Genomic DNA, 25,253 nt, shown 5'->3' with positions numbered 1-25,253 from the left:
CCCTAACTAAAAGGAAGTGAAAATAAAGATGTCATGACTGCATTAAGTTTGAGATCCTATGGCACAGTATAACTTTTAATATTTTTCACACAAACGTAAATGTTTATTTTTAATGAAATTAGTTTTCACTTACTTTGCATGAGAGGTGGTGGGTTTTTTTAAGCGAAATTCATATAATTTGAGAGGTTTGAAGTTGAAACTTACATTTTTTAAATTAATAGCACACCAAATAGTAAAGCAAAAATTCCAAGCTATGAAAAATTTGCTTAAAAATAAAAAAAGGCTTCTGTATCTCTGTTTATTATGCATTCGTTCACACACACCAATGCTTTGCATGCAGCTATCATATGGATTGGCAACATACATATTTTACAAACAACACAGTCGTACATCTTCCAATACAGAAGCTCAGCTTCTGGTTCAAAAAGAAAAATCAGTAAATTCCATCAGTGACTAGAAAGGTGCAACCAGCTCTTGTATACACAAGAAACTAGTTTCAATGTACCTTGCACGCTTTCCACTAAAACAAGCACATTCATTTTTCACATCACAACATAAGCATCTTTCTGACAACAGAAAATAATTTATATAAAAAAATTGATGCAGACAGACAAATTTAATCAAAATTACATCATAAGAATAAAGATTCATATAATACATGAAAATTAGACGTAACATAATTTCTATCAAACTTCACACATAATTCTTTTTAACATGTACGCATGTATTACAAGCACTCAAGTTTTCTCATTCACTGGAAATTAAATTTTATATTTATTTTTCACAAATAATTTTTTCTCATAATTTTTTTTTAAAAAACGTTGTATGATTACAATGTATTTGGTAACCAAAAGTACGTTATGAAAATATAATATATCACCCTACATGTTGCAAACATACTTCTACTGAGAGTCCAAATTTTCTTTCCTTGAATATTTTCATTTTTTTATAGTGTCCATCTTTTCTGGAAGTGGGTAAAATTCTGAAGTTGTTAATACAAAGATATATATATAAAAAATTGTCCCTAATTCACATTGATAGAACCAGTCCCTTTCCCCCTGGTTGTGTGTCCTGCCAGCACCTATTTTCAAACCTGAGAATCAGTGGCGGCGATTGGGTTCCAAAACCGGGAGGGGGGGGGGGTGCTTTATTTCCATTTGTAGATAAGTTTTTGCATAGTAAGAGGGCAAAAGTGGGGGGGGGGGCTGCTGAGAATTATGCTGCATAATAACAAACAATTCATGAGTGAAATTGGTGATTTTTCATCAATGGAAAAGTCTGTGATGGTGAAGATAATATAACTCAGAGGTGAATAGCATGTGTGTGTGCTAGTCACCATGTTGACCTAGTGTTGCCATATCTCTATAAATACACCAAAAATATGAGGACACATATATACCAAATGACATAAAAAGAAATCTGGTGTGTTGGAAGAAAATATATTGTATTTTCAAATTCAGGGAGGAAAAACAGCATTCAGAAACAGTCCTCAATTTAAAGTCAGTAATCCACATTGGACCATGTAATTGTTTGCATTAATGAAAGATTTTGCACTATTGAGCTTGTGTCACCATTGCAATCTGACTTACGAAGAGATCAAGAACTTTTCTTTCCACAGGAAAAAAGGGTCGCATATCATAATGTATTACTAACTTCTATAAAATTCTACCACATCCCCAAATGATGATACTAGGTGGTGTGCTATACATCTGAGAAAATTAAATATATGTTGTCCCGTGTCGAGAAGGTAAGTTGATTAGTGTTATAACCCCCAACCTCCTTTGGCCCACCTATAAAATATTCTGTACCCTTGACCCTCTGTACCTCTTGAGAAAGTGAAAGATTACGTTGTTTATGAACGTTTTCAGTTGTTTTCAGCTTGCAGAAATGTGTTATTGTAAAGTAAAGTACATTTATTACCTTAGTGTGAAGCAGAACAGCGTAAGGGCTTTATGCAAGTGAATATAACACCCAACATGATATTCCACAACAGCAGGAGTTGTGCCTAGTTTCATAAATGTATTATAAAAGAAATCAAACACAAATGACTGAAAACTTATGAAAACAGAACTGAAATTATCGTTAGGACTGTTATATTTATTGGTGTTTATAATTTTACATCATTAGGTTAGGATTGTTAGCAATTCTTGACATTTTGTTAAGTTAGTACTGCTAAGTTTGATGGTATGATCTTTTGCACATGTTCTTTACTAATAAAAAGAGGCAAAAAGTACTCTGAGATGGCAGGTTATTATTTACACGGGCCATACTTTGGGATCCAATCTTATATTACGTAAAACATCAATCTGACCATTACATAAAACTCAATGAAATTCTCAAGGGGGATACAGTGTGTCAATGGCTCCAAAAATTTAATGAAAATATGGTAAAAAATTAGCACCAACTGCTACAAAAAAGAAAACCATATCATCTTTATATCACCTCCCCCCTCTCAAAATGCCTGGGACATGAAATTTTTCAGTATCTTGTTGGGTAGAGCATGCTGTTATGTTGAAGTACAATATAACAAATACAATTCTTGATGCAGGTATAAGTGCTGACAAGAAACTTTACACAATAGTATACAATATGATGTATATTATGTAATATACCATGTACTACCTAGTCAAGGCAGGTTACAAAAAGGGAGAGAATAATTTAATACACAACATGCAGATCATAGAATTTTCAAATTTGTACAGTCTTATTAATCCTTCTACATTTTATTTTACACTTCAGTAAGTAGAACAATAATATCTTATTTAGAGCTTGGAAAGTTTCTGCAAAAAATGAATTGCTTAAATCATGACAAATGCCTTGTGCCAATATGATTTGTAATAAACAATAATAATTATATGAATCCCTTAGTGTTTTAGTTCTGACAAATATAAGTTTTGTACACAATATTTTGAATTCATATCTATCTTTATATTCACCCGACAATGACAGCGCACAAAAGTGATTGCATATGCTCAAAAAATTAATATAATTATTATTTTTATTGCAAGAATGTATTAGTTCAATTTCTTGCTTTCTGAAAATCTTGTTCAACTTCAAGATGATCTTACATACTTCTATTCAATATTTTAAAAAATAAAAATGTGGTTAAGTTTGCAAAAATTAACTTGTTCAACCTGTCTTAGGGAGCCTCAGACTGAAGCGACAAACAACACATGACGTGTAACAAATCCTCAGAAATAAATGCAGCCTTTCGCACTAAAGCAGCGCAAGCTGCTTGATGCTCAGACTGAGCAATTTTCTCAATAGTGTGCATCTTGTCACCTCTGTTTGTTTGTTGTCATTTGTCACTTTGGTGTGGAATTCAAGTGTCACTTGTAACCGCAGTCTGAAAGCTGCCTTAAGGAGTTCCCGCATATATAGTTGGCGCTCTCTTCTTTAGAACAAGTGATCTTGGGATAGATCGCTTCTGGGAGGGGTGGAATGAGAGGCACATCCAACTGCTAACATGTCAGGAAAATGGAGTAACAAGACGAATAATAAATTTGGTTTTGGGCTGTACACAGGTTGGTTTGGGTTCTTGCCCTTCGTTTCTTCCCCGCCTGCTTTTTAATGTAAAATCCTTAATGTTATACATACATTTTTTGTATGTTTAATAACATTTGGAAATAAAATACTACCACTTTATTATTTATTAAGTTTCAGGTTGAAGTAGTGAAGTTCTCCTGTGCTTTTTCTAATAAAAACAATTGCCGTTTTGGATACAATCTCTTTGCACATTTTTTTGTTATCTTTTGTTAATAAGATAATAATAAACCCTTAAGGGCCGGGACCGACCTACCTACCGACTGCCAGCCTCACTCCCACATGCCTCAGCAGAGGTGGAAGATCATCCAACCAGTTACGGGGTGGTGTGGTCAGCATGGCATACCCATGTGGTTTTTGTGTGATTCGATGACTGGGGTACGCCACGATGCGGGACTTGTGAATATCAGTTTCGTTTTTGCACTATTTAAACTGTTAAAACTGAATGTGTAACAGAAATATCAATAAAAGTAAGTTCTTTATGGATATGTCATCACACACATTCATTTGGAGGAGCAAGGAAATATGACAGACATTGTCAACACTGTAAAAAGGCAAAGCAACCTAAATTGCAACAAGCCAAGAAGGGTCATTAAGAGTGTGGAGATATGGGTTCCACACACATTCATGATCTCGGCCATTTGAAGGTGATGTGAACAGCACCATGCTGCAGCTGCCTTTCCTCCCCGGGAATGGCCTCAGGTGCTCCTCTTATTACAGGTTGGGTCAACCACCTTATGGACATGGTCTGAAACATTCTCACACAAGATCACCCACTCTGGGAATCAAACCTGGGTCTCCTGCATGATAGTCAGTTGCCTTACAGACTGGACCACTACTACGTACATATAATATTATAAATAAGAATTTCCTTCAGTGGCTACAATTCTCTATTCTGCTCAACATTCTCGTTTATAATATTATTTGTAAGACACGGAGGCACTACATGGACAGTTTGTCAAGATTTAAGTTCAGAATCCACACTACATGTTTGTCATTCTTACATCAGATCTCTTTACAAGTTCATTATAAATTTTATATTCAAATTTTATCAGTAAAGATTTTAAAAAAAACTACCTACTGGTTGACTCCTAATAATAATAATAATAAAAAAAACACTGTTCTAGTATATATAAACTATGGGTCTTGCAAAACATTATATTTTCCGTATAGGATGCAGAATTTGAATCGAGTGCTATTGTTTTGTTTCGAGGTTGGCAGACCTGTTCTTACCAATGTTGGTATCTGTTGTCATGCAGATTAATGTAGCCTCAATTGTTTTGACTCCTTTTTTGTGGTTACGATATGGAACTCCATGAAAAATTCCCGCAACGAGTGATCTCTTTGCATGGTGACCAGGAATGGCCAGCAAGGTCATGTCATCTTACACCCTGTGATTTCTTCTTATGGGGATTTGTGAAATCATACGGGTGATTGGAGCCATCGGGGCAGACATCTGCGAGAGGGTTATCAATAATTTTGTGGAGTGTATAAATGCATGCAGACTCAATAGGGACACATGCCTAACATTGTCTTTCATATGTAAATGGGAGATGTTACTGCTTACATTTTCATGATATTTTCACTTTTTTTATTTAATTTTCTAATTCGGCATCCTATATGGAACACCCCACAGTAAGAATGTTATTTTGCATGATACTGTAGTTTCATTCAAACCACAAGTAATTTCGTACTTAAAAAAGTACATTTCATGAAAAGAGAATCAAGCCTTGCGTACTTGAAAATTGACTGCAATACCGCACTTTCCAAGCTCAGAATAAAACCACAACTCGTAGCAAGTTTACAATCCATTATCTTACTATTAAAGCTGCCAGAATCCAATTATCCAGCTACTTCGTGCTCATTCAAGTACCTAAGGTCAATTACATAACTGCTATTATCAAGTACAGTAATATTCACTCAGAATTACATTCCATGTCAATCTACCTGATTATAATACTCTAATACACGAGCAGAAAATTTGTTGCTACAAATGTTATGCATACACTGCTTACGGCCATCACAACATTCCACCATCATTAATTTCCGATTCAACATACTTTTAACAAAGCAAATTTGCTTTAACACCCTGCACCTTCCAGACTATTGTAACAATAAATTGGATCTACTGCTGTAGTATGACTGGGATACCTGTTTATATTACGTGTTAGATAAATTTCATAAACTTTGTCCTCTTACACAGATCGATATCACTATATTTTTACATAAATTAATTTTTATACTGTATCCAGAATACAGGTAACATATAACACCTCACTTCCTTCCCACGTAAACTAACAGGAACATTCAAGGATAAACAAGAATCCCATTTCTTAATTTTTGACAGTAATTTATATTGCAGAGTAAACATTATTTTAAAAAAACAACAAAAAAATCAACAGTTTTAATTCACTTACATGAATAATTGATAACATTCAAGCAGCAGCACAACAAATGTGACACACACCATGTTTCACTTTGTATTTCAGAAGATGACAGCACACACACACACACACACACGCATCAAAACATGATATACACAACTCATTACGAACTTCTTTTTCATTATACTATGACTATCACGATTAAAAATGGATCACTTTAGTATTTGGGAGAAACAGATTTAATACTGTTCCTCAAGAAAAATCGAATTTCACTTTCGTTACAATAACAGCTGCACCTATCACAACAAAGATCACGTTCACTCCGTGTATCTACCAAGTACTAAAGCTCTGAGTAAAGGTCCCACTTCCCTTGGATCTTGTAACGCTTCCACCAACATTTTCTCCACATTACGCATTATAGCTATCTTCTGATGGCCTTTGAGTGGGTACACAATCTGCCCAGTTGGACCAGCCTGAAGCGGAAGTATAACATTCATTTTATGCGAGTGTTTTCAGAAAGGTAGAGTACAGTTAGCTAATAGTTTCATCAGTTACTATATTTATTCTGCAGGTGTACTTTGATTTATGGAACCTCATTTTATGGTGAATTGCTAGTATTATTCCACATACATTATAGTATTTATTCTAATGAAAGTTTTTATATTACAATAAAAGTACTCAACTTGGAACACCAAATGGTTACACAGTATTTCAGTCATAGGCGGAACTTAGGGCCTACTTTTTTTTTGGGGGGGGGGGGGGGGCACTCAAAAAATTTTCCATCCCATAAAAATAGAAATACTTCAAATGTAACAATGTAAGTTTTTGAACATTTACTGTTCACTGACAATTTGAAAATTAAATTTGGTATTGAATCCTTTGTTACTTTTTAGTTGTAATTGATATTGTATTTCATTCTTTACAAAACTCTTCAAAAAACATGTGGAATTGTGTCAAACATTGAATAATAAAAAAATTTAATCACTACAAAGAGAAGGTACCTATATAATTTAAATTATGGCAGAAAATATATGAAAAGAGAATAAGGAAGAAAAAACTCATAGGCTGTGTATCGTGCAGAATATGCAAAATAGCAACCAATACTTAAAAATAGACTAAATAACATATTTACTCATGTATAATGTGCACTTTTTCCAAAATTTTTGTCCCCAACAACTGTGGTGTGTATTATGCACAGAATAATTCAGACAGCCAACATGAAACCATACAGGGCCATTCCATGATTTTGTGACACTTGCACTGATTTTTCATGTTTATGGAACCCTATCATGTTACATATTGTTGCAAAGCTTATATTCTGCAGTTTCTGAATGTGGCAACAGTATTCCATTCAAGATGCAACACTAATGTGCAATGTGGTTGAAATAAGCTAATCACAAAATGAAGGAACATTCTGATTTTTATGGTACTTTGGATGAAAGAAAAGATAAGGAAAAGAACATAATAATTAAAATGTATTACTGGCCAAAAAATATGATATATATGGAGTGTGTAAATGCTTTAATGGAAGAAACCTTGTGCTGCTAACTGTTAGTTTGAGGGTCCTAAATGTGCCTCGTAACTGTTACATTAGTCATGGAAAAGATATGTATTTTGAATTATTTTTAGAAAAAGTAAAGAAAGTATCAGTAAAACCACATATAAAAGTTTAAAGGCTATTTCCCACGATTTTTCACTTTCAAATGTTCTGAGACACTAAGCAAAGCAGTGTCGCAGTTCTGGTGGAATTCGAACATGCACCTCCCGTCACACATGATGTATATCAGTGGTATTTGTTGGGCTAGAAATAATAGAAAATAACTTCCCGAGTAATGCAAAGCAATACCATAATTTTGATCTTGCTTTCTACTATTACAGAATAAATAAGGTGATTAAAGAGTGAAAACTTTAGGATGCTTTAGGGGGAGATGACGTGGGTTGATGACTTATTGTTTACACAAGAGGATATTCTCCTCTTGGTCCACATAGCAACAGCTTTATGACCAACAACTAAGAAAGTCATTTCTTGAACCTGGATTGTACTGCGCATTATACACGCGTACATACGGTATCCTGTTAAGTATGCAAAAGGCAAAATTTCTTGAATTCTATGGACACTGGAATTGGCTCAGTCTTATAATTATGAGTGAATAGGATATATCTAATCTATTTTTTTTCATTCAATTTCCATTCAGTACCATTCAACAATTGGAAACGAGATGGCCTGTTTACATTTTTATTAAAACTGTACTAATAGTAAAATATGATAGCATTGGTTATGCAGACACAGAATGCAGTTGGGAAGTTGAAATTCTTCCCAAGAGATGCTCTTGATTATGTTATCATGAATAATGTTATTGGGACTGTTGTCCCTGCTAGTGTTTCTAATATGAGGGGTTCAGAGCACAAGTACCATAACTCCAGTTTTGGTGGAAGTGGAGTTACATGTATAACTTAGAACTGTGAAGTATCAAATCCTTGCTCTTACAGGCACCATTATGTTTGCGTTCCAACAGCTAAACGTAGTACTAAGTAGGGATGGACGATATCGGAAATTAGGTATTGCGATATATCGTCACAGACGATACGATGATATTTTTTCCGTATCGTGATATCGGCGATATATCGTGGAGATGATATATATTGTGTCGGCGATATATATTGTCTCCACGATACATATCATCTCAGCGATATATATCGTCCCCACGATACATATCATGCCAGCGATATATATCGTCCCCACGATACATATCATGCCGGCGATATATATCGTCCCCATGATACATATCAAGCCGGCGATACATATAGTCTCCATGATATATATCGTGCAGGCGATATGTATCTTTCTCTTTTGCATGCTGCATTTCCCGTCAAAAACAGAAGAGTCTATCTTAAAACTTACCTTGTACCAGAAGTTGATGGAAACAGTGTAGCCTCCTCTCATAAGTGATTCTATGTGGTGCCACCAGTAAATTGGTATATAAAGAATATCACCAGGTCCCACAACGGCTTCAAAGCCATGAGCTTCACTTAGTTTAGGAAACTTTGTATAGTCGGGTCTTTCAAAATCCACCTAAAATTAACAAGAAATGAACAGCCTTAAAGGAATGGTGAGATATGCAAACACTTTAACTGAATCAACACAATGACTACAGCTTTAAATAAATACAGAGGAACTAGTACTCACTTTATCCGCGAAACTGTTCTTTTTTGTTCTATTAATTTCAGTGGCCACTGCCACAATAATCATAACTTGTTGTACTGTTGGTGAAATAAATAGAAAATAGAAAGAACAGTTTTGTGGATAAAGTGAGTACTAGTTTCTCTGTATTTATGTACTACCGCGTCTCTCACTTCTCAACTATGACTACAGCTTTCTTACATATGAAATATTATGCTAAAATTCTTACAAAAAAGGCTACATAATGAAGATTTTTAGGTATTAGCGTCTGCAAAATGAACAGTCAGATGCAAGTGGGTTGTACACACAAAATGACGCAAGTTATTACATTTGAGCTTTGAGTTGTAAAATTAAATATCTTAGAATGGGCGACTCTGCATGATTTTTTTTTCTTTTTCCGAATTCCTACATTTAAAATAAGAAATCAGAAAAAATCTATGCACTATTTCTCATGATTGTGCATTACAAAAGAGACTAACCATTAATACTTTTTGTAATTACTTATTCACAAACAGTGCACATCACACACACAACCATGTTCATCCAAACCTATTACCTTTCCTACAGTAGCATCAGTGGTGCATTCTCCATGTTACCATGTTTACCCCTGGTAAACAAACTTTTCTCATATCTTTTTAACACATCTACCTTTAATATATTTAAAATTATATGTTTTGCAAACTATTAAAACAAGCTTTAAACCATAATTTTAGGAAACTATTTAAAGAAATTACAGACTGCTTTACATATGCCAATGATCTGTTCTACAATACAGATCACCTTCCAAGTTGTATATAGGATGTGCAAGGGAGCTGAAGGGAAAGTGTGCGAATGGCTATTTAAAGAAAACATGCAGCCAACGTCCTCAGTTCCAACATTGCAAACAATGTTGATGGGAGAAATTGCTTGTTCTGTGTTTCCTGTTTTCAGTACTGTGCTTGGCAGAGGCAGTGTTGCTGCATGAAGGGAAATTATCCTTGGTGCAGGGAATTTCAGGCAATGTTTAGGTAGAAAGGGAAAAGGAAAATTTTATGAAAACTATCAAAATTGCCGGCAAATTTGAAGTTGTTCGGCTCCTGTATTAAGTCCACATTTTTCAAGTACAAAATATTTTATATTTCTCTCAAATTTATTTAAAAAATAAGCATTTTAAATTAGATTGGAAACAGTCAATTTTTGTATTTTTCTCTCCAACATCATTACCTATTAAAACTTGTTTCAATGTTGGTCTGTCTCAAAAGTGGCCCTTGGAAGTAAAACATGCCTGTTCTAATAAAAGCTATTATTATAACTGGTGATAAAACAGCCAGTAAAACGTGATGTTAACTCTTTGCTTGAAAATTTTCCTTCTGCATATGATGATACTCATTTTCTATTATTCCATCATAATTCGCATTTCTCAAACTGCATATGCAGTCCTATGTTTATTTCAGGCTTCCCATGCTAATTAATTAATGACATGAGTCATTGATGATGCCAACAGCAACAATAATTCAAGTGAAAGGGAAATTTTGCACCTAGAGAAGGTAAATCGTATAATCAGATTGAGGCAAGACTGGGCAGATGGTGTGTTTGGCTTCTGAGTAAGGGGTTGTTCAGTGATAGTGGAGTGCATTCTTCCTCCTTCGCTTCTGTTTGGGGGCTTGTATGTATCCCGTGGTGTGGAAAATGAAAGAAATATGGGAAACATAGAACTGCAATATGCAGTTTGAAAATTAACTGTAAATGTACCAAGTGCAAATGATATCATTGTCTGTGTAACTGGATTCATATTAATAAAGTAGAAATAAAAATGTACTACTAATCTTTCAGTTTTTCCTGATGAAGATCTTAGTTTTCAAGGTCAAACTGTAGGATTTTATCTAATTTTTAACCACCACAGGTACATTTCTATCTCTATTTTATTGATGTCACTTTACCTTGGAGATTTACTTTATTCCGATGCTTACCTGACTTTGCCTGTCATGCGGATGAAACACTGGGTAGGGATATAAGCATTCAAACTGCTCAGGCGGGAAGAGAATGCACCTCTTGTATCCTCTGACTTGGGCAAAGAAGTTCTGCTGTTCATCGTAGTGAACTGGGGTCACATTTCCTACAATGAGATACCTATATTATATAAATATATAATTAAAAAAAAAAACAACATCCAATTTCAACTTACAACTAAGCTGATATATTCCTACAGTGACCCCCAAAATGAGGAGCTCTCTATCATCTGCAAGGATTTCAATGATGCTGCTGGATTCTACTATTTCTTGTCACTTGTGGGTTTTACGATTTAATCAAACTAGCAGAAGTCACAGTCTCCTTTACTCTTCTTGTGATGCTAAACTCCCAACAAATGTGGGGTAAAAATGAAAACGCGGATAAACATGACAATAAGGTGACAACTAGTGCTAATCTATTATCTGGGCAAGAAGAGACCTAAGCATGTCATATCAAAGGAGAGTGGTGTTGTCACACACGTGATTTTCGATGTCATCAAACACATTTTCTCCTGTCAACCCTTCATTCACGTTGGTGGGCGGGAGTAAGATTAAGTTCCAGGACATTTCTTTGTACTGGTGACATTCCTTAATTTTGTGCCAGCTAGCTAACTAATGTTTTCACTCTACTTTGGACCTATTCACACAAAAGTTTGTCAATGCAGTTTCTTGCTTTCATGCCAACAGGAAGGGTGAATGCATTTCTTCCATCAAGTTTCAACTCTCAGCAATTGGGAAATACAAACAAAATTGAACCTTATTGCCATGATCCATCTTCAGCTTTGGGAACATTGGTTGTGGGGGAGACTTAGACTACTGCAGTCTTCATATAAAACAGTTTTGCCAACTTCAGGAAATATCATACTGAATGATTCTATTCTGAAAAACACCGGTTTCACAGAAAAACTGGCAGAAATATTAATTATAATTAGTAACCTGGTGGGTCGAATGAGAGGCCTCTATATGTGCCACAGACTAGCTGTTTTGCCCAAGTGTGGACTAGTACATCCTGAAAGGTTCTTCGTTAAAGGAAACTTTGTAGCTTGAGTGACATAATGGTTTGCACCTCCTTGACAAGTTGGTGCATGTTCCAAGCAATGTACAGAACAGATATTCTTGCCACGATTTCATTCAATGGCCAGGGCAAGGAGGAGGGAGCTTCTGCACCCTTCAGTTCAAATCCATAGTCCACACCTTCAAATTTCCCAGGCCCTATACAAATATTCTTTGTCTCAAAGCTTGGTGGGGTTGGTTGCATAAAACTACACGTTTGGTCTGTATTCATCTCTGTATATTCTTTAACTATCATATGAAACAACAACATTCTTAAAGGCATGAACAATTCCTTTCTTACCATCTTGCAAATCGAACAAATGACGTGACACAAACAGCCTGTTGAGGCCAAGCCCTGTAAAGCAGCTCTCTGCTGGTTGAGATGTGGCATCACCGCTGATACTATTATTATTATCATTTTTCTTTTTAGACCAGAGTCCACTACTATTGCTTTCAAGTAGTTCCCCCATTGTCCTCATGATGCTGGGCCAACCCCATAATTTCTGGAGCTTCCACAGAGGATCAAAACAAGGCCACTCACACCAAAGGTGAACTGTGGATAAATTATAACTGTGGTGTTTGTAGTAACAAAAATGTACCTGTTTTTTCACACTTCTTCCAAAAAATCTGGACTGTATCCTGTTGAATGTTTTTAAAGATACCATACCATGCTAAATTACAAAATATATCAAAGGTCAAAAAACATGTTTATTTATCTGGAATATATAATAAAACAAAAAAATATACTGAAGGCAAAGTGTATTTTTATTTATCCAAATTCTACTCACCACTAATTTTAAATTACACAAAAATATTTCCAAGGTCGGTATTTTTATTCAGAGTAGAAAAGGTTATTAATTTAGCTTTTGCCATATTGATGATGTCATAAAACTTTAAGGCTACCAAAAATCAAACAACATTATGGATCAGACCAAGATGAAAAATGAAATCTTCACCATGCATAGAGAAGCATGCAATAAGTAATGTACTACTAACACTCCACCTTTCTGTTCTTAATCCATAAGCTCACTTTTGGCTATTGTCAGTTTTCTGAGTTAATGCAATTAATATACTTAAACACAGGTACCAAATTTAAATTTGTTCAGAATAGCTATACAGAGGCTGATACGCTTCCATATATACGACTTTGAAGTGTTCACGCACCTATGACAGACCCCCTTTCCACCACCAGTTGTGTTCGATGTGGGAACAAAACAGTTGCCACTGGAGAAGACCTCGTTGCAGGTGTACAAGAGGTATATTATTCCACTCTTGTTGGGCTGCTTTCCAGAGGATGGAAATCGTGTGCATCTTACGAGAAGAAAGGCGGTGTTTCAGAAGGCAAATGCACAGTAGTCCATGGGGATGCCATCGGGACTCTTCACGGGGATAGAAGGGAACCTGCTAGCCATAGCACGTCAATGTCTTAATACCGTGCAACACAGGTGGTGTCAGCTTTACTGGCGTCCGTTTCGGATGTAGCTTCGTCGGTGAAACAGAGTCCAGGGGCAGTCGTGCTGCATATCGTTGATTGACATAAATGATTGATGACACCTCGTTCCCCGTTGTTTAGACTTACTTCTAGTTAAATAAAAGTCCTTATACACAACTCCAAACGATGATGACACTGGTTTAATTGCATTAAAATTAACTCATAATATAGCACAATATAAACACCTCATTTATACAAATACTTTATATTCATCCCCATCGATAAACAAAAATCCTGTCGTCCAGGTAACACACAAACTTGGTTATAATTTGCATCTATCATCTTTCTCCCGGACTAAAAAAAAGAAATCAAGAAAAAGAAAAAAATTAACATACCACAGGCATATTTAATTACATAGATATCTATCTGGAGATTTTCGATGTCTAGTAGACCTCCTAAGCGCTCTGGGTGTAGCCATACCATTGTTAGACGGAGCAGAAGTAGTGTTCCTGCATTCTGTCTGTACAATAGGTGGATTTTGATTTGATTTGATTGTTTATTTTACTTCGCATTTTGTGCTTCTTTGCTAATTTGCGAAGATGGTGATGAGTGATGATGACATTGATGAATGGACATTCACAAACAACCAAGCCCGAACAGGATTCGAACCCAGGACCCTTGTTGTCACAGCATAATGTGCTAACCACTCAGCCACAGGGTCCGGCCGTACAATAGGTGGAGAGTGTTGTTGAAAATCCGGGGAAGATAAACCATCACTTCAACTTATGTCTTCTTTGGCAGTGTTGTCCCATCTACGACACATCCATCGAATGTGCACAATTTTCAGAGTTCCATCCAACATCTGAACTTCGTAGAGACAAGTACAACCAATTCTGCGGTGTACCACTCCTGGTGAAAAGGCACTCTTCTTCTGGTCACCTTCCTGGCTTCCGAGCCTTCAGAAATGGAGCTTTATCACTTCCTATAATGTCACCGCAACTATCATCCATTGTCCACCAAGTTCTAGGTGTAAAAGCTAGTACAGAGGTTGAAGGAATCGTTCTATCTTCACCTAATCTTGAATTACGTAACAGCAGCAACAGTTCCGAAATTTTTATATCAAGCTGCAAGGGTGTTAAGTGAGGATGTTGCTGAATTATCTTGTAAAGATGATCCTTGACCGTTCTAACGTATCTCTCTGCCAACCCATTACTTGGACTGTGGTACGGGGGACTAGTCAAATGTTGCATTCCGTACAGTTGACAGAACGTCTGGAACTTAAGACTATTAAATGCAGGTCCATTGTCGGACGTCAATGTTTTAGGTAAGCCAATTACTGAACAAGACTGTAGTATCCACCTTATAGTTTCAGAAGAATCGAGAGAATGCACGGGCCAAACATCCAATCAACAACTAAAACGTCAACAATAATTAAGAATTTACGACCTGCTAAGAAGAAATTATCCACATGAAGTCCTTCTCCTACAAAAGATGCATTTTGCCATTTATTGTTCGGTCCCTTCCGAACCTTAGGTTTGCAAGCCTGGCAGATATCACATTTCTGCATGAAAATAAATAAATCTTTGGACATTTTTGGCCACCAAAACTGTGGGATGAGCATCTCTTTTATTGCATTTATTCCAGGATGATGTTTGTGGAATAACAGTAATATAGTATTTCTAAGAGAACATGGAATTACTGGTTTGCCCATCCACATCACACGATTGGATTCATAGGAAAGAAACTGTCATCTTTCATAAAAGGGTGCCAAACCATCCTGTGTCAGTCCTAACATTAAGCGTTGAGGCCACCCATTCTGAATAAATGTAATTACTTGGTTGAGTAGAGGATCTTTACTCGTGTGTTTTGCTTTTTCTCTACTGATATTGGTCCTCTTCTCTCGTATACTTGACAACATTGAACAGCATCAATATCAATTGAAGAGTCTCCCGGTAATGGTAATCTACTTAACATGTCCGCTACTGGAACTTTAGAGGAGGATATGATGTTGTACTTGAATGCTGACAACAATAGAGACCAACGAACAAGTCTATTCGATGTATGTTTTGACACAGCTTTGTCTGGAGAAAATATGTATTTTATTGCAGTGTCATCAGATATTATGTCAAACTTCTGACCCAGTAGAAATTTATAAAACTTCTTGATACCAAATACCACACTCATTGCCTCACCTTCAACTTGAGCGTATTTCTTCTCTGTTTCATTAAAGCTAGAAGATGCGCATGCAATAGTATGCAGTTTACCATTAACTCGATGGTTCTGGACAGCATACTAAAGCTTCTATGTTCTTAGGAGAGGGACCGATTCCTTTATCACTAATTAAATATTCCAAATATTCAACATGTTGAGAAAGAAAGGTACATTTCTCCAAATTAGCTTTCACATTGTGTGCTTGTAGTCTAGAGAGCACTAAACAAGTTCTCTCATAACATTCATTCTTCGTTTTTCCACCAATTATGACATCGTCGAAGTAGAAAGCAACTCCTGGTGTTTCTCCAAGGATCTTTGCCAATGTCATTTGAAAAATATCTCCACTTATAGAGATTCCAAAGCATAACCTTTTGATTCTATATAAACCAATATGTGTGATGACAATCGTAAGTTTCTGCGCTGCGTCTGATAACAGTAACTGAAGATAAGCCATCTTCAAATAAATAACTGAAAAATATGTACATCCGACAAGTTTAATGAAAATGTCATCAGGTGTGCTGCAAATAAACTTTACATTCTCTGTCATTTTATTAATCATAAAGGAGAAGTCAACACATAATCTCAGCGAACCGTCCTTCTTCATTACTGTAACTAGTGGTGAAGCCCAATCTGAGTAAGCAATTAGTTCCCACAATCATGATTTAACTAATTCACCAATCTCAGCTTCGATTTTGGACCGTAAACAATATGAAATATAGTAAGCTTTTCTTAAGACAGGAACAGCTCCTGGTTTCAATGATATAGCCACTTTGAATGGTGTTATAGGCTTGGACATATCTCTGTCAAATACTGAACTAAAATCTTGTTTGATTTGTATGTGTAATTCATCTGGCTTAGGTAACTTTGTAGAGTTCGTCTTATAACTCTGATAACTACTAATACTAATTGATTTCTCCACAAAGGATTAATTACATTCAACCACGATCGTACGATTAAAGGATTTTGTAGTTCTTCTGAACAAATGATAATCGGTAGGCGTTAAGTGCTGCCACCATACTCGACATCTAGGAATGCTTGGCCACAAACAGATAACATATTATTGCCTACACCTTTAATCACAATATTAGGAGCATGAATAGGTATATTTAGAAAACATTTGTTCTACAAATCTGAATTAAAAAGCGTAACAGTCGATCCTGTATCCACTTCACATTGTATAATATAACCATTAATATTCAAATTTACAAGTGAGGCTTTGCTGTAAGTACATGTACAGTGTTGGCAGATGAGTTACGATTGTTATGACTAGGCCTAACTGGAACTAAATGATACGAGGGTCACTATTTATATTTTGAGCCTTGGCAACACTGATTGAAGTTAGGTGCGATTTGACGTTTGCACGGAATCGTCTGGCATTATTGACCATAACATACTTCAAATGTTTTGTCAATAGCTTCATTTGTGTTGTTTATGTTGCCTTGGAGATTGCGCGACAACAAAAAATGGAATTAACTCGTGAACATTTTCGTGCGATGATTTTTTACGATTTTCGACTTGGATTATCAAGACAAGAGTGCATCGATCAACTTACTTCCACATTTGGCGATGAAGCCCCATCCTTTACCACTGTGAAACGCTGGTATAACGAATTTAATCATGGCCGCCATTCGCTCACCGACGAGATTCGAGAAGGTCGTCCAAAATCAGTTGTTGTTCAAGAAAACATTGATGCTGTGCAAAACCTAATACTGCAAGATCGTCATGTGACATGCTGTGAGATTTAGGCAACCATAGGCATTAGTTCCACCAGCATATATAAAATATTACATGATCATTTAGCTGTGAGAAAGGTATGTTCTCGTTGGATCCCACACAATTTGACAAAAACTCAAAAAGACGCTCGCATCAATTGGTGCAAACAAATGCTCAATAAATACAATCGTGGGGCTTCAAAAGACGTATATAAGATTGTAATCCTGGATATATGCATATGAGCCGGAACGTAAACAGCAGTCGACTGTATGGGTGTTTCAAGATGAACCCAATCCAACAAAAGTTGTTCACGCTCGAAGCACATCGAAACAAATGGTCGCCTGTTTTTTCGGGAAAACTGGTCATGTGGCAACTGTGCCTTTAGAGGAACGTAGAACGGTCAACTCTGAATGGTACACAACAATTTGTTTGCCAGAGGTCTTCGGTCAAAAAAAAAAAAAAAAAAAAAAAACCTTGTCCGATCATTCTTCATCAACACAATGCCAGCTGTCACACATCTTGTCTAACAACCGACTTTATGAACAGTCAAAAAATCGAATTGATGGGTCAACTGCCGTACAGTCCTGATTTGGCACCCAATGACTTCTTCTTGTTCCCGAATGTCAAGAATAAATTGCGTGGACAACGGTTTTCGTCGGCGGAAGACGCCGTTGATGCGTTCAAAAAACATATTATGGAGGTGTCTCAAGAAGATTGGAAAAACTGCTTTGACAAATGGTTCGAACGAATGCAAAAGTGTATTGACCATAAAGGAGAATACTTCGAAAAACAATAAAGCAGTTTTCAATGCCAAATTCCTGTTTTTTCATTGTTAGGCTCAAAATATAAATAGTGACCCTCGTATAATGATAAGACATCTAGGTTGTGTTGCATTTTGTCTAATAACGACTTATCATTACAAGCATTATCCTTTTGTAATGGTTGAGACTTATTCACCGTAGAATCTTTGAATCGCTGTTTCTTCCTACAACGTTGACGCCAGTGACCTTTTATCCCACAATATGTACACATAGAATTATTTGCCGGACATGAACCTATTCCATGACTCCATGTACATTTAGTACAAGAGTGAAACTGCTTACTATAATCCGGTGAGGCGAGTACTTTAGATGAAGAACTTGCCCCGGCAGACTGATTCTGAAATGGAACTGTAGTCGGTCTATTGCTTGTCACATTGCATTTATGTTTCCCGTCTGTCCTGCTAACATAAGAGACAGCTTTCGTAATTTTATTGTGGACGTACATTTTAGCTTCCTTTTCTAATGCTTAAATTTGTACAGCAATATCCTGACTTTTTTAAACGTCGATGAGTGTCAGATAATAACTTCTTTCTAGTAGCCTCGGAATTAATTCCCACTATCAACTGTTCAACTAAGGCTTCTAAATATTGCTTGTGCATACATTTTAGAGCCTGTTGTTTAACTCTAACCATGAATTCTGCTACTGATTCACCAATCTCTTGCATGCATTACCTAAACTTAAATCTTTCGACATACTTATTGGTCTTAGGCTTAAAATTAGACAACAACTTATCTTTCAGCACTGAATAAGGCTGTAACTGTACTTGCACAGGAGCCAGCAAATTTTTCAATACTTTAAACGTGGTAGCTCCAATCACCGAAATCAATAACGGCACTTTGCGTTTCTCAGGCAACTTTTGAACAACACATAATTCTTCAAAACGAAGTAAATAGTCATTGACGTCCTCCGTTTCAGTCCGAAACTCTACAAATGTTATAGGAGTCGACATAATGAGACTTAATAAAAATAGCTACTCACATGAATATCAACAACAGTTGTACCTCATAATGCATAGTAAAATAATGTCATTCTGACTTAAACAGTACCCTTACACATCCTGCCAACTGCGCCATAAATTATTGATGACATCTTGTTCCCCGTTGTTTAGACTTACTCCTAGTTAAATAAAAGTCCTTATACACAACTCCAAATGATGATGACACCAGTTTAATTGCATTAAAATTAACTCATAATATACCACAATATAAACAACTCATTTATACAAATACTTTATATTCATCCCCATCAATAAACAAAAATCCTGTTGCCCAGGTAACCCACACACACTATAACTTGGTTATAATTTGCATGCGTCCAACAGCAAATCCGTGTTCGTGGCACTGATTAACAATGCTGGAACAAATGAAGTGTGCATCGGAAAGTGCTACAATGTAGCCTTTCCAGAAGAGATTCACTTTCAGCGCCATTACACTTCGACCAACATGACTACTTTGCTAGCTGACACGACACATACTACTGCCTCAGTGGTGAAACTTTCACGTGTCTGCGCTGCACCTGCTCCGTACCGTACCCTTGCCATATCGTCTATACGGAAGCGTATCAGCCTCTGTATATGTTAGAACATAAGAATTTAATTGTATAGAAAGCTTAAGTGTGTAACTTACCGATAAAAAATTGTATTCTCATGTTGACCTATACCAAAAGAACAAACGTACCTTCCATTGAAATTAGAAGCAAATTAGAAGTGAGAGGACCCCAGGAATGTATTTTCTGCTTTTGGTTGATCCAGTCCCAATGGAAATTTAGGAAGTCCTGGACAATTGCTGGACCCACTGTATTATTAAGTGCTTGTTGCAGGTACATCCTGAAAAATCATATATTGTATTAGAACATAGCTCATGCAGAACTTAATACAGTACATTCACCTTGGCATATCATAAGATTTGGTACAGTATACTTATTTCATCAACTTTCTTTGGCTTCATCAGGAATAATGCTAAGGTAAACACTGCAGTAGTACTATATATTTATGCATAAAAGGCACATGTTAAAATGTAACATTCCTATGGAGGTTAAAACATGTATTGTGGACCAGTATGAACCTCCACAGGAACATCACATTTCAAACCATACATTTTAAATGTGGTACCACAGCAGTTTTTTTAATCTTTCTATGGACACCTGTTCATTAACAGCATACTGATGAAGCCAAGTGAACTTAGCAAAATACAGCATACCAAATACGTGACATCTAGAAGTTGAAATGTGAAAGATTACAACACATGTGCACAAGAGACGCAGTGTGATTAGAGCCCGTTATTCTTTCACAATGGAATTTTATATGAACAATGGGCTATGCCTGTAGCTTATGTTATTGGACAGTAATTTATGATAACACTGTTTAGCCTTGTTTTCATGTTATATTGTATAAAAATATACACTAAAAATGTAACGTTTACACCCTCCAACAGGGTCTTCTTCAGATGAAGATATTTTATACAATAAATTTTGCCGTGGGCAGCATTTTAATGTTTTAATTTATGATGTGCTATGCAGTCACTCCTCCGGAAAGGGATCATATGTCAAGGTTAGAAATTGTGTAACCTGAAAATCATGCAAAAATTATTTTAAAAATGTTCACCTAAAATTTTGATAAATATGTTCAAGTATAAAAAAATATGCCTTAACAACCAAGGTCATATTTGGACTTAGGCTCAGTAGAGACAATAATTTGGAATGGCAAATTGACTTTATGCTTAGTTATTGCTGCAGGCTATTTTCATAATTAGTTGTAGTGGAGGTGAGTTTTGTTATTTAGTATGGAAATCATATGGTCAAGGGCAGTGAAAATAGCTCTGACATTGTTCTTGGAAAAATGTTTGCACATTAAAGAATGATATTGCTATGTGACACAGCAGCATTTTAGTTAAACACAATGCAAATACACTGTAAAAGTCTACCCAAGCTTTCGACTCCATCTCGGACTCACCGTCAGGATTGAGCAAGACGGAGAGAGAAAGAAGTTGTTCCACCTTATTTTAATCAGTGAAGGGCTTTTGTCATCCACACCCATATGCATTCTTCAATAGTGCCACTCTGCTAAGTGTTTGTTGACACTGGACATAACAGCAGGTAAATATCAAAACCTTAGGTGTTGGTTTTTCCTGTATTTGTGCCAATGCCCAGCACGTTATCAGTGAGAAATTTGAAATTCTAAACGACATTGAATAAAATTTAATATCTTGGAAACTATGAATGGGAGTTACGTTCAGTACACATTAGGCTAAAAATCTGATCTTACCAAGCAGGTTAAGGCTTCACTCGTCTTGAGATCGTTCGCTGCGGGATGGCGTAGGTTCGAATCCGGCTCTGGTTGGAATTTATTAGGCCTATATATAGGGCCAGTGGCAACCCACCATCATGAGGAAATTGGGGAGCTTCAAATGAGTAAGCGTAATCCGGTCCCGGAAACCTACTATAATGGCTGGGGATACGTCGGGCTGATCCCCCGACTATTCCAATACTGGTTGCAGATCTCCACGCTTAGAGATGACGAAAAAAAGTGTGGGAGGGAGACCGGCAGTCGGTAGGTAAGCCAAGGCCCTTCAGAGCTGTTGCGCAAAGGATTATTATTATTATTAATAAAAAACAATTTTGCTTTTTTTTAGTAAAAAAAAGATTTCTTTAGCCGTACCTCGTGAAAGCAACACCATGATGCAAGGGTTGAAAATTACCCACTGTTTTACATGTGTGTTACTATGCTTACAAAAATTATGCACTGTTGTTAAAACTTTCAGAGTGAACAAATGTTTTCCAAACTAAAGCAAAAGAATCAAAGTTACACTAGGGTTTGGAAGTTGATGTTAACAAATCTTGTAATTTATGAAAAATTAAATAAATAAATAAATAAAGTTATCCTTTTAAGAGTGAAAATTATTTTTAGGTCATATTTTAAAGTGGGCCATTTTTTTTTTTTAGATTTTTTTGGTTATCAACTTTTGAGCCCTAGTCATCACTGTCTGTCAGTGTGATAATTTGAAAGTCCACCATATATGTCCTTGGCAGCACTGTCACCCTACACTACACACTTTGTTGATGCCTTTGTCACTCCCAGGGACGTCGTTAGGGGGGGGGGTCCAGGGGGCACCGGCCCCCCGAAACGTTCACATGGCCCCGGCAAACTGTTCTACATTTGCTGAAAATTTTACTTTCATGACAAATATTGCAAAATAGTTTTTCAGAATTGTTTTTTCTTTCAGTTAGAAACACTGTTCTCAATTTGAGTGGCACGAAGACAAAACCGCATTTCTTTCTCGTTTTCCTGGTTCTAGCTATAGTGGGTCAGTGTACAAACCTAGAACTTCGTTGTTTCTTGAAATTTTGAGGGAGCGGTCTTTCCACCCCTATCAGTCGCAGGTCAACAACAGGCAGGGTTGGGAGTTGAGTGTTGCCGTTGCGTCCAAACAATGTTTTGAGCTTGAGTAGATTGAAGAACGACCGCTTGTGCAGCGGTAAACCACATATATGCAAACAGTTACAACTGGTCCCAAATCAGAGCGCAATACACGCTAAATAAGTATAATGGTGTCAGGATGCCGCATATCTCCGGGTAAGTAGTATTATTCACACCAAATATCTATTCTACTATTAAAACAGTCTAAAACATGCAACGTGTTAAAAGTAATTATCTTCACAAACTGTACGATTTCTCGAGTCGCATATTTTTCTCGATATCGTGAAGACCGATTTTGAGAATCGTCCTTAACTAACGATGCCTCCCTGATTGCGCAGTGATAATAGCGTTGTTGCCTTGTAATCGAGGGGTCCCGGGTTCGATACATGGGTGGAGGTACACAGTGGTCCGGATCTTACTTTAAACTGTAGGTTCAGTCCCGATTAGCCTTACTGTGCATAAAGTGGACTTAAAAACACCAACTCAACTCCTTAACAAACTTTTCGAAGAATCGAAAATTTAAACAAGAACAAGTAAATACATTTTTGTAATTTTGAAGTAACTTATTATTATTATTGTTATTATTTTGGGTATTTTTGGTTTGTATGAATCAGCCTCACACAGTAAGGTTATTTTGTTGAGTCAAGTACATTAACAAACCCTTGCAATAAGTCACTGGAAATACATGTGAGGTTGCACATATATTTAAGCATCTATAAATAAATAATAACCCGTGGTTCGACAGCCCTGGAAGAGCCTTGGTCTATCTCCCGACTGCCAGTCCCTCCCACAATCCTACCTAGAGGTGTGGAGATCTTTAACCAGTAATGGGGTGACGTGGGGTCAGCACGTCGAACCCCCAACCGTTATAGGGGATATTCTTAAAGAATAATTATATTCTTGTGGTAAGGAGTCGTTGTCATTTAAAAAACTTTATTGATTTATTCCATCAGCATTATTTAAAATGTAGTGCCATACTGAACTTACCAACTTAACAATGGAACATTGATTGCTAAATGAGGCATTTTCCTTGTGTTGCAGAGCAGGTTCAGTTTTTGGAGTACCATTCGAAGAATTTTGAGAATATTGATGTTTTGTCAAAGGGACCACCCCCGAATAAATATCTGTGGATGTTTTACAGGTTTCATCGTATTTAAGAAGGTAATTTTTCCGGTGCAACTTTCCTCCGTACAACATGTCTTTTGCCACTCAAGCTGAAAAGCTGATTCATAGGTGCAACGACCTTGGCAGAAAGAAACTCTTAATTGGCACCATGTTGACAAAAGACTCAAGAAGTCCCGCAACCGACAGAACTCGAAGCGCTCGGATCCTACGGTGACATACGCTTTGGTTTAACACAAACGGATGCATTGGTAGGAAATGCAGTGATTTTATGGGCTGTCCCTTTCTGGGAAGTCGGGGACCTTTTGAAAACACACTTGCCCTTCATTCACACCAGGGGGCCCAAGCCAGGTCACCCCTTCCCACAAAATCTTCTCTTCATCTGGCTCTGGTTATCGGCCACGCCGAAACGCACTGCAGGTAGCTAGGACTTTCTGGGTTAATTACTTTATGGTTCAGCATGGACATAGGCTTTTCAAATTGCAAGAGACAAAATTCTACTGTTTGTCTCTTTTCTGGCGGGAGATGAATGACAAAGATGTCGTGGTTCCTTCAGTTTCCCACACTCAACCCTTGTGCTCATAACCTGCAAGGAAGGGACTTTATATCCTTTCTTGGTAACTTTCCACTCAGTTTCAAGGAAACATCTGCTTCTTTTTGCCCTACTGTGTTGATTGGTCGACAATTGATGACTGTCAGTTAGTTCGAAGAACAGTTTGATCCAAGAAGTGGTTTCATAGTTAGCTTCTGTAAACGTGAGATTCCGGTAGGATCATGGAGTGTTTGAGATCTCATTTTCATGCATTGCGAGTGAAATTTCGATTGATTTGGTTCATTTTACTTTGCTCATCTGCCACATTTGGCTAATTGCGAAGATGGGGATGAGTGATGATATGATTAAATTGATCAATGGACACAACAAACACCCATGCTCAGTCCGGAATTCGAACCCGGCACACCTGGCATCGTAGCACGATGTCCTAACCACTCTGCCACGGGGTTAGGCGAAGTGAAATTTCGAGTGTGAAGCTGCCAGCTCGTTTCCCTCTCGAAAAAATTGAAGTAGGATCGACTGATCGACCAAATGTCCAACACATTGACTTTCTAAACTGGTGCCACACAGGAGACCGGGTTTGACTCCCAGGGCGGTTGATCTCACATGTGATGAAGAATAAGTCACATTTCGATTAAGGAAGGAAACGAGGTATGTAGTCAACTTTATATAGTAGTGTGCATGCTCTAGAAATAATACGTTTCAAAATTCTGCATATTTCGTGATTTTTCTTCATTTAGCCTCCACCAGGGTTGTCAAAGGTTCATCTACCCATAACTTCTATGGGTTTTATTGGGTTCTGTTGCAGGACCGGAACCTTTCTTCTCGCATAATTTT

The 25,253-nt window shown here is 36.9% G+C and overlaps 1 protein-coding gene across 1 annotated transcript in view; it reads right to left on the bottom strand.

The window, feature by feature from the left end:
- Positions 1-297: 297 nt before the first annotated feature.
- LOC145994915 (hypoxia-inducible factor 1-alpha inhibitor-like) overlaps positions 298-25,253 on the bottom strand; it is a 49,256-nt gene continuing 24,300 nt past the window's right edge. Inside the window, exons 3-6 of the mRNA XM_083131396.1 lie at positions 20,004-20,152; positions 11,058-11,203; positions 8,830-9,000; positions 298-6,400 (exon numbers count right to left, since the gene is read on the bottom strand). Of these exons, the coding sequence (XP_082987522.1) occupies positions 6,245-6,400; positions 8,830-9,000; positions 11,058-11,203; positions 20,004-20,152 (622 nt within the window). The 3' untranslated portion in view covers positions 298-6,244. The remainder of the gene's footprint in view (positions 6,401-8,829; positions 9,001-11,057; positions 11,204-20,003; positions 20,153-25,253) is intronic.

Source organism: Lepisma saccharinum, chromosome 11 (genome assembly GCF_977018435.1).
Source record: "Lepisma saccharinum chromosome 11, izLepSacc3.1, whole genome shotgun sequence".
NCBI lineage: Eukaryota > Metazoa > Arthropoda > Insecta > Zygentoma > Lepismatidae > Lepisma > Lepisma saccharinum.
Note: the sequence above shows the minus strand (reverse complement) of the source record. Positions and strands in the feature narration are given on the sequence as shown.